The 16,217-nt window shown below is 36.8% G+C and overlaps 1 protein-coding gene across 1 annotated transcript in view; it reads right to left on the reverse strand.

The window, feature by feature from the left end:
- Positions 1-3,154: 3,154 nt before the first annotated feature.
- Positions 3,155-16,217, reverse strand: part of ikbkb (inhibitor of nuclear factor kappa B kinase subunit beta) — a 91,260-nt gene continuing 78,197 nt past the window's right edge. Inside the window, exons 21-22 of the mRNA XM_053504919.1 lie at positions 3,809-3,908; positions 3,155-3,719 (exon numbers count right to left, since the gene is read on the reverse strand). Of these exons, the coding sequence (XP_053360894.1) occupies positions 3,672-3,719; positions 3,809-3,908 (148 nt within the window). The 3' untranslated portion in view covers positions 3,155-3,671. The remainder of the gene's footprint in view (positions 3,720-3,808; positions 3,909-16,217) is intronic.

Below are 16,217 nucleotides of genomic sequence, written 5' to 3' on the forward strand. Positions count from 1 at the left end.
TCCCTGGAAGTGACGATTTTGGTGCATTTATCCAATTACCGTCCAGCTTTTCTGCAATGAAAAAAGCTCCTCTGTGCTTGTCCATAGAGCTCCAGTGAAGCTGGGCTTCAGGAGGATTTAACACGCTGTTGCTGCACGGAAATGTATGACAAGAAAATCGCGTCAAACAATCTACAATAAATACCTGATTTTGAACAAGCTAGTCATAAAGTTGAACGCATTCTTTTATTAAAACCAATATAAATACGACAGTGCATATATGAGCATTTATTTTCTGACATAGTGGAGGAAGCGGAGCTTCCCTTGTAGTCTTAGAGCAGCCGCCACTGTTGCCTACGTATATGGCCGTTATCTTTTTGACAGAATAATCATATGCAAAGGAGTACATTTACTATAAGAAGTGTTGCAGCCACTGTGTTTATAAAATAATGTGTCAAATTAAAATTACAAGGTGATGAGAAACAAGTGCAGTTAAACAGGTGAGCCAATTATTTAATAGTATACAAGGAGTTTCAAAGAAGAGCTTAGACTTTATAAAGCAAGGATGGGGCAAGGCTCGCTGTTTTGTCAACAGCAAATTATCCACTACTTTCATGATAACATTCCCTAATGTTGCCACACAATATCATCGAGAAATTCAAGGAAACCCATTAACTCTCAGTATGAAAAGGCAGGGCCAAAAACCACTTCTTAAAAATGCAGGACCTCCAATCTCTCAGACATCTTAAAATATGTCATATGTTTGTAGTAGATATCATGATATGAGCTTGAAATCAGGTAAACCGTTATGCATTAATACCATTTAATGCTGCATTTAATGCAACTTAAGGCTTAACAAAACCATACATCAATATTGTCCAGAGTTGTCAAAGACTTCCCTGGACTCCGTCTCATTTGAGATGAACAGTGGCATACTGGAAACATGTTTTGTGGTCTGATGAGTCAACATTTAAAATTGTTTTTTTTTTAAACAACAGCTGTCATGTTTCCTGGGTCAAAGATGAAAATGACCATCCAAGTTGTTAGCGGCCTTAGGTCCAAAAATCAGCATCAATCATGGTATGGGGATTTATGTTAGTTCCTATGGCATGTGTAAATTGCATATTTTTGAATACTAAAATTTTTCAACAGGACCAAGGCCAAAAGGCCAAAGTATTTCGATATGCACACTAATCAGAAGAAAGGCTTGAATTTGCTAGGCCAACAGTGTATATATGTATTTTGCATTTTAGGACCATCTTGCTGAAAAAAGGGAACCCACACATACTGGGTACATGAATGTCTAAAATACATTTTGCATGTATTTAAGTTGCTTAAAGTTTTTGTTAAAAATACCTAGAATTTTTTGAATTTTTTTTAATCCAGTGAAATTACCAGTGATATTGTGTTTAAATGTGTAATTTTTATTTCAGTCTAAACAAGTGTGTGGGAGTCCTGACTTAAGGAATACCCAGCACATGAGCTACAGTTGTGCTCAAAAGTTTTCATACCTTGGTAGAAATTGCGAGATGTGCACCATTTTTAAAGACAACATGAGTGAGCATGCAAAACTAAGTTATTTCATTTTTTATAGGACTTATAGTACATAGTTCATAGGTAAGACAATATCATGCCTCAATCATCAAACAAAACATGACAATAAAGAAAAAGTGAAATCCCTGTTCAAAAGTTTGCATACCTTTAGTTCTTAATATTGTGTATTACCCCCTTTACCACTGGCAAGCAGTATTTTGTAATAATTGTGCATGAGGTACTTAATTCTCTCAGGCAGTATAGCTGCACATTCATCTTGGAATGTTTCCAGTTCCTGTTAGTTGTTTGATTGTCTTGCATGAACTGCACATTTTCCCACAGTTGCTCAATGATATTGTTATTCAGTATTTTTTAATAACATGCACCATTTAACTTGCTGTCAATTTCGACTAACTTCCCTGTGCCTTTTGAGCTCACACAGCCCCCAAAAATAAAGAGATTCACCACCATGCTTTACAGTCTCCATGTACTTTTCACCATAGGCCTTGTTGACTCATCCCCAAAAATAAGAGTTAAATTGGTGTATTGGTCTCATCACTCCAAATTACTCTGCTTCAGGAGCTGTAAAGTTTGTCTAGGGGCTTTCTGGCATACTGCAAGCAGGCCTTTTGTGGCATGGGCGCACAGCTTTCTCCTGGCAATTTTACCATGCAGGTCATTTGAATTTAAGTACCTTCTTATTGTGCACATTAAAACAACACTGCTTTTTTGCCAGAGCAGTCTGTATTTCTCTCGAAGTTGTTTGTGAGTTTTTCTTTGCAATATAGCGTATTTCAATCGGTGACCAATTTTATAATTATTTCCGGTAGTGTTATATTGAGAAATCTAGAAATGTTTAAAAGTAATTATAACTATTTAACAGTAAAATAAAATAACCCTACTAAAGGCATATTGTAGATCACTATGAACTGATGCATGTAAGTTTGAGATGCACAATGTCCCTTTATTTTTAACAGTAAGATAAAGTTAAATATGAATATTTTGGGGTTAGACACTTCCTCTTCCTAACCTTTACTTGTTAAAAACTTGAATTCTAAGGTGTATATTCTTTGCTCAGATTCAGCCAACAGGTAAGACACCACTTTTTTTTTTTTTTATTGCAGATGGATAATGTCATACTTTTCAGAGCATATGTTTCACTTACTGGAGACTGAATCCAGAAAGACCCACAAACAAGAAGCAGCTAAAGAAGGTTGCAGTTAAGAAAGGCCAAAGCATCTTGAGGGACGAGCTTTAGCATTTGTCTATATATATTGGTTTTAGACTAGGATTTCCCTCCAGGTCTTTTGTAAATATGTTGTAGGGCAATTATTTTGTAAATATCTTAGTTTCTTCCACCATTTATGAGCCCCCAAAAGGGCTGGTACCGTATGTATATGAAAATTCCTAAAAGGTTAATGCCACAATGCCTTGAATTAAATCTGAAAGCATTGACTTTGCTGACATCTTGAATTTAAAGTGGTGGTATACACAAATAATAATAATAATAAAAAAAAAAAAAAAAAAAAATATATATATATATATATATATATATATATATATATATATATAAACCTTATGACTTGACTCTGTAACTATATAAAATAAAGACTCTGTAACTATATAAAATAAAGTAATATCTTTATTTTGCTAAGAAATACAGACAAAAGATAAAATTTAGCTTTTATCATACCTGTTTTATTTCTAAATTAGTAATTCTTTCTTTACTTAATAAAGTAAATAATTAAATGGAGTTTTCAATAAAAAGGTGTGTTAAATCAAATCTCTGGGTTGGTCACTATTCTAGAACATGACATTAATAATTATTATTACTCATTGTTACAATCATTTGAATTTCACATGGTAAATATAAGTAAAAAAAAAAACTATTTCCAGATAAACTTATGACCAGATAGGTTTCTTTAATTAATAATATTATTGTTACTAAAAGCAATGTAACTGTACTACATTTCCATAACTGGTGTTTGAAGAATGTGCATATTCATTAATGTGTATTTTTTACAGAAGAATCATGTGCAATACATGTGTAGTTACAAAATCTATGGTAAAAAAAAAATCTAAGGAAAATGTCCTTAATATCTTGTCCTTAACACAGAAACATTCAAATACCCTGGTTGGGCTGGCATTAATGAAAAACATCAGGAAAGATCCTGGCTTCCGGGTAACCATTTCCATTCCTGCAGCACCTGAAACAACAAATAAAATGAAGATTATTCTTAATTGGCAATCAAACTTTAGTATGATTTATGTACACAACCATGGATTGTAATATTACCTGCATATTAATTTCGGTCTCCTTAATTGTATCCTGCACCAAACTCTGCAATTTACTCTCAAATGTCTTGCTTTCTTCAATAACCATCATGGATTCTTCACTATACACACACAATACATATAAATATCATGTTAATATAAACATATTATTTTATACATTCTAGAACAATACCGAAGATTTTAAAACTATCAACAACAACATTCAGTTGTTATTTTATGACACAAAGGACAGCTGTTTTCTAAGCTGTCTGATGAAAAAGCTCTTGCAAGAACAATATTATAAAATCCACTTGCAATACCCATTAAGCACCATGATGAAACTGGTGCAGAGGAAAAGTTCATTTAGAGTTACTAGCTTCTCACCTCAGAGAAGATTATTGCATATTTTGGATCTCTTCAGCACTGGTTTACAATGTGGAAATAAAAAAAAACCAGGAAAGACAATGCAATTAGAAGGTGTGTCTAAACTTTTGTCTGGTAGTGTTTAAACAGAAGCAAACATTAACACGACACAAATTTAAACCTGTGGGCAAGGAAATACAAATTCACATTGTAAATGTCATATTCTTAGCATATGTTGGTGAGGGCCCCATTATAAAAAAGCTACATACAGTAGGTAGTCAAACAGAATACCTCTTATCGCCGTGCTCACCACCGTGGCAAAACGACAGCAGCCAAAATAAATTAGTCACATTTCAAAATAAATTGTAATAATGACTGTCATGTGGCACAAAGTGACATTTTTAGTTTTCGCAGTTTTCAATATGTAATTAACTTAAGTCATGAAAAAGCGATATGTTGTATAGAGGAAATACTACAGCGATGGTATTTTTCACATCCGAGTACTAGTGAGCGTATACAACAAACATGAAAAATCTGAACCAGAGCTATTGACACTGAACAATAATGTTTTTTATTTTTTATTTTGTTTAGACAGACGATCAAGTTCACTAGCTAACAATTTTATTTGTACAAAGAATAAACTGTTATATAGCATATCTCTGTTTAAATCTTACTCACTCATCTTCTATACTGCTTTATCCTGTATTCAGGGTCACGGGGACCTGGAGACTATCACAGGAGGTTTAGGGCACGAGGCAGGGTACACCCTGGACAGGGTGCCAATCCATCGCAGGGCACACACACATACACATACTTATTCACACACTAAGGGCAATTTGGGAACGCCAATTAACCTAACCTGCACATCTTTGGACTATCTGAGGAAACCCACCAAGCACGGGGAGAACATGCAAACTCCATGCACACAGAGTCGGGAATTGAGCCTGGCCAGGAATCGAACCCTGGACCCTCGAGGTGCAAGGTGACAGTGCTAACCTTGTTTGTATCTGTTTATTTAAAAAAAAAAAATACATTTAAAGACATCAAACTTTAAATATAGGAATAACTGGAAAAATAGACTTTCAGAAAAGAACATTAGTATAATTCCAAAAATAAATTGTCCTAAATTTGTGTAAGAGTTTTTTTTTTTCCAGGAATTCTGTTGCACTAAATAATATTTAAGCAGTACACTCTAAAAAATGCTGGGTTGTTTCTGTAAACACATTGTTGGGTTGTTTATGCTGGGTCAAAATTCTTGGTTATTTCAGGTACTTTAAACACATTGGATTGGCTCATGCTGGGTCAAATGAGATGAAGTGGGTCATTTACAAATGAACACCTGTTATTCTCGGGTGCGGCAGACATGTTGCTTTCTATAAGTTTATACTTTTTAATGTCTGTGAGGCAAGTATACAGAGTTTGGTTCATTCTGACGCTCTCAAGTTTACTGAAACCAATACAGAATAGCGCACCCTGTACTATAACACTTAAACACAAGCGTTGCCAAGATGGCATCTCAGGTCGAGTCCTCAGAGCCTGCGCAGACCAACTAGCACCTGTGTTCACAGATATTCAACCTTCTTCTCTCAGATGTATAATAAAAAAAAATGTAAGTCGGTCTGGATAAGATGCCAAATGCCAAAATGTCAATGCATTTTATTGACCACAGTTCAGCATTTAATACCATAATTCCCTCCACACTCACCACCAAGCTGGAGTACCTGGGACTCAGCTCATCTTTGTGTTAGTGGATCTCCAACTTCCTAACTAGCAGACCACCGGCAGTAAGGATGGGCTGACATGTATCAGCCTCCCTCACTCTTAGCACTAGAGCCCTTAGGGTTGTGTTCTGATCCCCCTGCTGTACTCATTGCACACGCATGCCTGTGTAGCCTCTACTACCCCACCACCATCGTCAAGTTTGCTGACGACACCATCGTGGTGGGCCTGATCACGAACAACGACGAGACGGCCTACCTAGAGAAGATTGGAAATGTGGAGTATTGGTGCCAAAAAACAACCTCCTCTTGAACGTCAGCAAGACAAAGAAGTTGATAGCGGACTTTATTACAAAGCAAGAGATGAACTACCAGACCCCCGACATCAACAAGAGCCCAGTGGAGAGAGTGGACAGGTTCAGATACATCGGTGTCCACATCACGCAGGACCGGTCATGTTCCTGTAACATCAACACCGTGGTGAAAAAGGCCCGGCAGCATCTCTTCCACCTCAGATGCTTGAAAGACTTTAGACTGCCCTCCAGGGTGCTCAGGAATTTCTACTCCTGGATCATAGAGAGCATCCTGATGGCAAACATCCTGACCTGGTTCGGAAACAGCACCAGGAGAGACAAGCTCTACAGAGGGTGGTGCGATCAGCTGAGCGCATCATCCAAACCGAGCTCCCTAACCTGCATTCAATTTAGAGCAGGCGGTGCTATACCAAGGCCAGAAAGATTGTGGAGGATCTCAGCCACCCCAGCAATGGACTGTTCTCTGTGTTAAGGTCAGGAAAGCAATTCCGCTCACTGAAGACCAATACAGAAAGACAGAGGAGGAGTTTCTTCCCGCAGGCGATATGGTCTCTTAATCAGTACACCACACAGTACTGATCTATTTTGCACATCCACACACGTTTTTTTGGACATTTATTGACACTAGTGGTCACTGCACATTTATGGACATTACTTACTTATTCTATTTTATTCTGTTTCCCTGATGCACATAAGTCACTTTAAATATGACATTTTCAGGCATATTTGCACACCCCCTGGACATTTCTATTTCTATTCAAATTCATTCCCACACAAAATTTCCATAAATTCTATCTTTTCTATATTGTAAAGCTAGGTTTTTCTTATTTTTCTTATATTTCTCTTATTGGATATTTTGTATTGTACAGATATTTTATTCTTTCTTAGTTAAAATTACTTTCCTTTTTTTAATATTTATTTTCTATTAATATTCTTTGATTTTAAGGTCAGTTGTCTAAGCATTTCACTGCATATCATATTGTGTATCAATGTGCATGTGACAAATAAAATTTGAATTTAAAATTGGCAGTGCTGTATTAACATTAACGTTTCTTAAGGCGACTTTCCTGTAACTACTACAGCCCTTCCAAAAGTAGATTACATTCTTTTACAGAGTTGCATCACAATTTTTATTTGTGTTATAACCTTAGTCATTTAGTGCATCTGTTGTGGCACCACCAAGTCCACCTTGAGTATTTTAGACACTAATACAGTAATATGTTTAGTCTATAATAGGACTGAACTGAATCAAACTGTTTTACAGCTATCTCCTGTTCTTCTGTATTATACACTCAGATAACAAATATCTATCTATCACAAAAATATTTATCAAAACCTAATAGTTATAAATCTCGCTGGGTGTGTGAGATACATGCATTCGGTTTAATTGGCAATTCTCCGACAGGAAACAGACCAACATCACACCCAAAAAAGTGGTTTGATCTATATCAAAACGTAAAGTTGGATAGAGTAATCTGCATACAGGTATAAAGTATGAAGGTGTTTAAAGACAATGCATTCTTATCATTTGCATTAAAACATTTTTACAGATTAAGGAAGGTAAATATTGATTATGATTTATGATGTAATAAGGGTGTGTGTGTATAATTTACTTATTTAAAAACAAATACAAGGCACCAATTATGCTTCTTGATTTTTGTTGCAAAAGCCACGGTTTGGAGTGGCTCATGCTTGACTTTGATGCTTGCCTCTGATGCAAGCAAGGTACATATATTGGATTTTAAAATATGTCTGTTATTATTTTCTGTGCCTGGATAACTAGAAGTGGGATGCACATTGTTTTTACATTTATATAATCCATTAAACTATGCTTTTTTTATGCCCTTAGCTCCTTCCTAGCTCCTCTGCACTGTTCAAAGCTGACACAAGTGCTATCGCAAGAAGGACATTATCTTTTGGTGAAAGTTTATACTTATATGATTTATAAGTTTATCATATTTATTAGTGTGTTCTCGAAAAAAAAATCTCCTTTTCCCCTTCTTTCCATTATCAAGCACTATTGTTCTCCAGCTTTGGCGCAGTTGAGCGAGCATTAGACCAAAGACCTAAAGGGCCCTGGTTTGAGCCTGGGTTTTGAGCCATAGTGTGTGTGCCATGCGATGGATTGGTACCCTGAAAAAAATGGTATAATCTAGTTATCATTAACCTATATTAATAGATGTGTGAATGCATCAATTGCTCACAAAAGAAGGGATAATAATTGGAACTGTCATAATAGTGCTGAAGAGATCAACAATATAATAAAATAAATTGACATTCAAACACATTTATAGACTGCAGCAAAGTTACACACCAGCAAGAGCATTAAAGAGTTTGAGGGCAGTGACATGTTATTATCCAAAGCGGGAAATATATGAGTTTTTTTTTTTAAGTGATATTAAATTATTTGTACTGAGTTTAATTATGTAGTACTTTTAATATTCAGAAGCTATAACGGCAATGACAAATGGGGTCCCTAATTCCCAGACAGTGGCCTTTTCCCTTGCGGCGGCTGTATCGCAATGGCTGGCTCGGAACGAAATAGAAAGTGCTGGGGCAGTTTGTGCGTTCCTTAACTGCTTGTCCCTTGAAAGGTGGTTAAACAGTGTTCTACAATCCACACACCTTGAGCCACCAAGGGCACATGGCATGGCCGCTTTCACACGCCACTCTCCTTGCTAATGGCGAGTGATACTGATCACTGACTGGGGACAGTATCCTTTTCCCTTTTGGCAGTGAAATGGCAGGTTTAGTGCCAGGTTTACTTGCCCTGTCCCTTCACAAACCTGCTAAAGAGGAGGCCATCTACAAACTGAGCTCAGTGGAGAGAGTGAGGAGCACCATTTGGGTGCATACTTGTTACTGGTGTATCAATTTTTTTATCACTATTATAATTATTATTGCGGCCTAAGCACTATGATGTCATACAGTAGCTATTACATCGTCATTGCTATGATAGTGCTGATTTCTGAAAGTCATTGTTGATGTAATTGTGTGTAAACCGCCCTCTTATTCTGCTAAGGATTATTAGGGCCCAGGAACTACGACATCACCGCTTTGATAATGCTGTTTTAATAGTGCAGTTGTCATAAATGTGCGAGGGCCCTCTTTTTCTTCTAAGGATTATAATTTTTTTTTAGGGCGCAAGCACTATGACATCAGCCCTATGTCATAATAGTGGTTAAACTGCCCTATTGTAAGGACTTTTTCCCCCAGGATCCAGGGCTTTTTGGTGGTCTTAACACGCTCAAAAAATTGGCATACATGTTGGAATCTGCTGCCATTAGGATGTCTTAGAATCTTGCATGAGATTTTGCTGCATAGCTCATACCCACTTGTACTCGGAATCCGGTACATATTTAGAGCTCATTGAGCTGAACAACTTTCTCACTGAATGTCATGGGATCAACTCAACAAGAAGTCAGTTATTTTGGGTCGTTTGCAAAATGCAACCATTAGAATTTGATACACTCTTCCTAGGGAATTCATATAATCGCCACCAAACCCGGCCTATGTGATCTAAAGACATTGAGGATGCAAAATTGCAAAAAATAAGCAAGGTTTCTGATCACAATGTAATTTTAAATGGCCTTTTGTTTCATCAAGTGCAACAGTAAAAGATCTTGTTTTGATGTGATTATAGATTCCAGTCTTTCATAAGCACACATAGGTAATATTACCAGGATAGCATTTTTTAGAAATATTGCCAAGATAAGGAATATATTGTCACTAAAAGAGGCAGAAAAACTAGTTCATGATTTTATCACATCTAGGTTGGACTATTGTAATGCCTTACTGTCTGGTTGTTCAACTAGGTGCAAAAACAAGCTTTAGTTAGTTCAGAATGCAGCAGCGAGAGTCCTAACTAGAACCAAAAGATACAAGCACATCACTCCTATCTTAACCTCACCGCATTGGCTCCCTGTGAAATTTCGCATTAATTTAAAAATACTACTTTTGACGTAAAAAGCATTAAATGGTCTCGCGCTGCAGTATCTAAGTGACCTGCTAGTGTCTTACGATCTGCCACGCCTACTTCGATCAAAGGATGCAGACTGCTTGTCAGTACTACAGTCGTGGCCAAAAGTTTTAAGAATCACATAAATTGGAAATTGGAAAAGTTGCTGCTTAAGTTTTTATAATAGCAATTTGCATATACTCCAGAATGTCATTGTTCTTCCATTGTTAATCATGGTGACCTGCAAAGAGACGCTTGCAGCCATCATTGCGTTGCATAAAAATGGCTTCACAGGCAAGGATATTGTGGCTACTGAGATTGCACCTAAATCAACAATTTACAGGATCATCAAGAATTTCAAGGAAAGAGGTTCAGTTCTTGTTAAGAAGGCTTCAGGGCATCCAAGAAAGTCCAGCAAGCGCCAGGATCATCTACTAAAGAGGATTCAGCTGCGGGATCGGAGTGCCATCACTGCAGAGCTTGCTCAGGAAGGGCAGCAGGCAGGTGTGAGCGCATCTGCACGCACAATGAGGTGAAGAGTTTTGGAAGATGGCCTGGTTTTAAAAAGAGCAGCGAAGAAGCCACTTCTCTCCAAAAAAAAAATCAGGGACAGATTGATCTTTTGCAGAAAGTATGGTGAATGGACTGCTGAGGACTGGAGCAAAGTCATTTTCTCCAATGAAGCCTCTTTCCAATTGTTTGGGGCATCTGAAAAAAAGCTTGTCCGGAAAAGAAAAGGTGAGCGCTACCATCAGTCCTGTGTCATGCCAACAGTAAAGCATCCTGAAACCATTCATGTGTGGGGTTGCTTCTCATCCAAGGGAGTGGGCTCACTCACAATTTTGTCCAAAAAACAGCCATGAATAAAGAATGGTACCAAAACACCCTCCAACAGCAACTTCTTCCAACAATCTAACAACAGTTTGGTAAAGAACAATGCATTTTCCAGCATGATGGAGCACCGTGCCATAAGGCAAAGGTGATAACTAAGTGGCTCGGGGACCAAAACGTTGAAATTTTGGGTCCACGGCCTGGAAACTCCTCAGATTAAATCCCATTGAGAACTTGTGGTCAATCATCAAGAGGCGGGTGGACAAACAAAAACCCACTAATTCTGACAAACTCCAAGAAGTGATTATGAAAGAATGTGTTGCTGTCAGTCAGAATTTGACCCAGAAGTTGATTGAGAGCATGCCCAGTCGAATTGCAGAGGTCCTGAAAAAGTAGGGCCAACACTGCAAATACTGACTCTTTGAATAAATGTCATGTAATTGTCGATGAAAGCCTTTGAAACGTATGAAGTGCTTGTTATTATATTTCAGTACATCACAGAAAAAACTGAAACAAAGATCTTAAAGCAGTTTAGCAGCAAACTTTGTGAAAACTAATTTTTTATTTGTGTCATTCTCAAAACTTTTCGCCACGACTGTACATATTACAAAAACTACAACATGGTGCAGAGGTTTTTCTTACAAAGCCCCAAAGTGATGGAATAGCCTTCCAATTAATGTTCGGGACTCAGACACAGTCCCAGTGTTCAAGTCTAGGCTAAAAACCTATTTGGCCAAACATTTTTGTAAATAGATTTGACTTTCGTAAAGGAGATTATGTAGATTATTATGGTGAACTGGTTGGAGATTTCGTCGCATGTATCTCTTGTGTGGTCTACCTGGGATGCGTGTGGTTACTGGGGATGGCTGGGGCTGACAGCTGTTCTCAGAAGACTCGCGACTGCACTATTGCTTGATAGTTCAGGACTGGAATTTCCTACACTCTACCTAGGGTTAGCCTCCAATATTAAACTGGACCTCATATTAACTTAAACACATCTCCTGTTATATTGAACTTCCAGCCTCCAGCCACAGTATGACTGCGGATCAATTCATGCTATCCGTTATCAACAAATTGAGGATGGGTTCGTGGTTTAGGCTGGTTCCTCTCAAGGTTTCTTCCTACTGCCATCTCAGGGTTTTTTTTCTTGCCACCGTCACCGTCGCCCTTGGCTTGCTCATCAGGGACAATCTTATTATTTTGATTCATACACATTTACATTTCATACAAACTTCCATAATTCTTTGGATTGTGAAAAGCTGCTTTGTGATAATGACAATCGTTTAAAGCGGTATACAAATAAAATTGAATTGAAAAATTGCAGAGGTATTTTTAATATATGAAATGGGTCAGTCGTGATGATGCCTTAAGCTTGTGCAGAATAGTAGTTAATTATAATAATAATAATAATGTATATAATAATAATAATAATAATAATAATAATATTGTTATGTTAGATCTTTGCTTTCCTTTTTTCAGTAGGTTTCATCACAATTTTGCATCTCAATAAAGTAGAATATCATAAATTTTATTTCAGTAATTAAATTCAAAAAGTGAAACTCATTATATAGATTCATTATACACAGACTGATATATTTCAAGTGTTTATTTCTTTTAATTTTGATAACTATGGCTCACAGCTAATGAAACCCCAAAAATAAGTATCTCAGAAAATTTTAATATTACTTAAGACCAATAAAAAAAGATTTTTAACACAGAAATGTTGGACTATCAAAAATATGAATATGGAGGTGATCATTCTGTTATGGAACTCCAAAGTGTTCAAAATTAAATAAATAGGGCATGATGAAATAAATAACTATGAATAAATAAGACACATACATGTAATATGAGAAAGATATTGTGAAATATCTTTCTCATATTAGAGCCTCTGACGTTGTCTCTGATTCAAGAGTGGCTTGACACAAGAAATGCGACAATTGTAGCCAATGTCCTGGATACAGATGTGGTGGTTAAGAATGCGCATCTCGGGGAAAGGGATCTCAGGACCTGCCGCGGCAGTGCGCATGCAGTCGTGTTTTTCTTTGTAAGTGTTTTTGTAAATAAATTGATATTGTAGCAACCCAGAAAAAAATATGTACATAAAATGTTCTCCTTTCCAGACCTGTTGGGAGTTTTATTTTCTCTCAGTTTGTTCCTTAAACCTGTTTGATAGTATTTTTACATATAACAAATAGTGTGTTTGTTTGGTGGATTATAAGGGCCATTTTTTATATGTTTAAGTCGCTCTTCTCACCTTGCATTTATGATAGATGTGAAGTTATCAAACCGGTTTTGCTGGTGGCGCATTGGGGCTTTTAAGACAAATTAACAAGACTGAGCTGACATCTCTGCCTACAATTCATTTCTTCATCATAACATTAAATAGATAAAAAATAAAAATGTTTAAATGTTAGCAATTAAATCAGACTTCATAGGAGGATTTAACAAATTTTTATACATTTCTTTTTATTTATAGACAGTTGTATTATACTATCTCTAGAGAATAAATGAGACAAATTGCGTTTTTTCACAGGAAAAAAATAATATTCCTAATGGCCACATCTGTACATCTATGCATGGTGGCTCTTGAAGCACTGACTTCAGCAAAATCCCCTCAAGGCTGCTGTTATCGTTATTGCTTGTGCACCTTTTTCTACCATTTTTTTTTAATTCCATGCAACTTTTCATTAATATGCTTGGACACAGCACTCCAAACAGCCAGCCTACTGAACCAGACTGAAAGACCATTTAAAGCCTCAGAAAAGTTTTGCAAATGTTTTGAGTTAGTTTGCTGATTAGAGTGTGACACCATGAGTTTCCAATATTAAACTTTTTACAATATTAAAATTTTCTGAGATACAGTGAAACCTCGGATTGTAACACGATTTTGTGAGTGTTCTGCAAGACAAGCAAAGCTTTTTAATAAATTTTAACTTGGAGAACGAAAGAGTCTTGGTTTACGAGTACTGAGTATCATGCATCATGCATGCGCTTCTTGTTTTGACACCAAGCGTCATGTGATTACAACTGAGCCAACGGTTTTTCTCTCTCTTGTGCTGCGGAATTATGGTTAAATCATCTCCCCTGCTGGGTCTTAGTGCACGTCTCTTACTGGTATAATCAACATCCGTGCACGCGTGTACTGTTTACTATAACACTGTGACCATGTGTGTGCGTGTAAAACATCATTTATTTTGTGTTTGTAAGTGCGTGTGTTCAGCGCGCATGTACTGTTACTTATAACATACGTGTGCGCATGTGTAAAGCAAAAGAAAGGCTCATTACAGAGCTTAAAAATCTATTTTATTCCTTAGCCTCTCTGTTTCAGGCTGTGTGAGCCTATGTGTGTGCAAGCGCGTAATTTGACACCATGTCGGTGCAAACACACACAAAACTCTTCTCTGTCGCGATTGTTTTCGAAGGTGAGGAGCTGTTTAATTTGTTTTTTGTTATTGTTGTTGTTTTACTTCACAGCAGTCATCCTGTTAATATGCGCTCACGCGAGTGTAACTAGGGATGTTCTTTGCTAATTTTCAAACGGTTTTAAAAACGGTCTATCTGTTAATATCTGTATATAAATCCCGACAGATAAGTGTTTCCGTTTGTGCACGCAGGGTGTGTGCGTGTAAAATGTGCGTGTGCACACACACACACACACACACACACACACACCCTGCGTGCACAAACGGAAACACTTTATAATAAATCTGTCGGGATTTATTTTTACATTTTTTTAAGGGAAAGTACAGGTTAATTTGTTTTATTTTTACTTTATATTTTGTATTTTTTATATAATACACATTATTTTTAGGTATTTATTTTTTTTGGGCTGTAGAACGATTAATTTGAGTTTCCATTATTTCCTATGGGAAAATTAAATTTGGTTTACGAGTGTTTTGGAATACGAGCCCGCTTCCGGAACGAATTATGCTCGTAATCCGAGGTTCCACTGTATATGAGAGTAAGAAGACAAAAGCCACTGCTGACCAAAAAGAACACAGAGGCTTGTTTCACAAAAAAACATCTTTATCTCTGTGGACTGTTGAGACAAAACTTTTGGGAAGATGTGCTCCCCAATACATCTAGCGTAACACCAAACAGGATTTGTGATGGTCTAGGGCTGAATGTAGATGACTTGATGGAACCAAGGTTCTAGCTTTTCCTTTAATAAATTAATCATAATTTAAAAACTCTATTTACTCTCTGTGCATGTGTCTGGGTATCCCAAAAATGTGTCTGGGTATCCTAAGAAAGTTATATACTCAAAGAAATATGTCAGCTGACTATATATATATATATATATATATAGTAGGTGGACAACCAGAATGCCTATTACCGTCGCGCTCACCGCCGTCGGAAAACGGCAGCAGCCAAAATAAATCAGTTGCATTTTAGTCATTCGTGAAATGACCGCCAGGTGGCGCAAAGTGACATTTTTTACTCTACGCAGTTTAAAATATAATTAAGTCAATAAAAAAGTCTTAACAATATGTTGTATAGAAAAATAAAAAATCTGAACCAGATATATTGATATTTATTGTATAATAATGAGTCAAAAAAACAAACATTGGTTAAATGACGATCAAGTTCACTAGCTGATAATTTTATTTGTACAAACTGTTATATCTCTGTTTGTAACTGTTTATTGTTATGTTAAAAAATAAATTCAAAAATACATCAAACTTTAAATATAGAAATAACTGGTAAAATAGACTTTCAGAATAAAACATTACAATAACTAAAAAAAGATGCACTAAAAATGCTGTTGTTTCTGTAAACACATCGTTGGGTGGTTTATGCTGGGTCAAAATTCTGGGTTATTTCGGGTACTTTTTGCTCATGTTGGGTCAGATGTAGTGAGTCATTTACAAATGAACACCTGGTTGGGTTATTTTGACCCAACAACTGGTTTATTCTTTATTCTCTGGTTTCTCCAAACGTCAGCCTGCAAAATGTTTGAAATATTACTGTTATTGTGTCACAGGTGTAGTTTTCGGAAATTTGAGCTTCAGTAGGCTACATCCTACATACATAACACCGGTCCAACGCAGCCTTGTAAATAATTTCTAAACGTGGGCTATTGTTGTTTACTTACAATATTTGTTAATTTAATTTGGTGGCAGTGGGCAGAGTGGAGCACGCGGAGGCAGCCCGTCTGCACGGAGTGAAGGCACCGCGAGAGCGCGAGGATCAAAGGGCGGACTTCCAGTGTCCTGTTTGAAGTCCCTGGACCGCGTCCCGCTC

This window comes from Clarias gariepinus, chromosome 9, assembly GCF_024256425.1.
Source record: "Clarias gariepinus isolate MV-2021 ecotype Netherlands chromosome 9, CGAR_prim_01v2, whole genome shotgun sequence".
NCBI lineage: Eukaryota > Metazoa > Chordata > Actinopteri > Siluriformes > Clariidae > Clarias > Clarias gariepinus.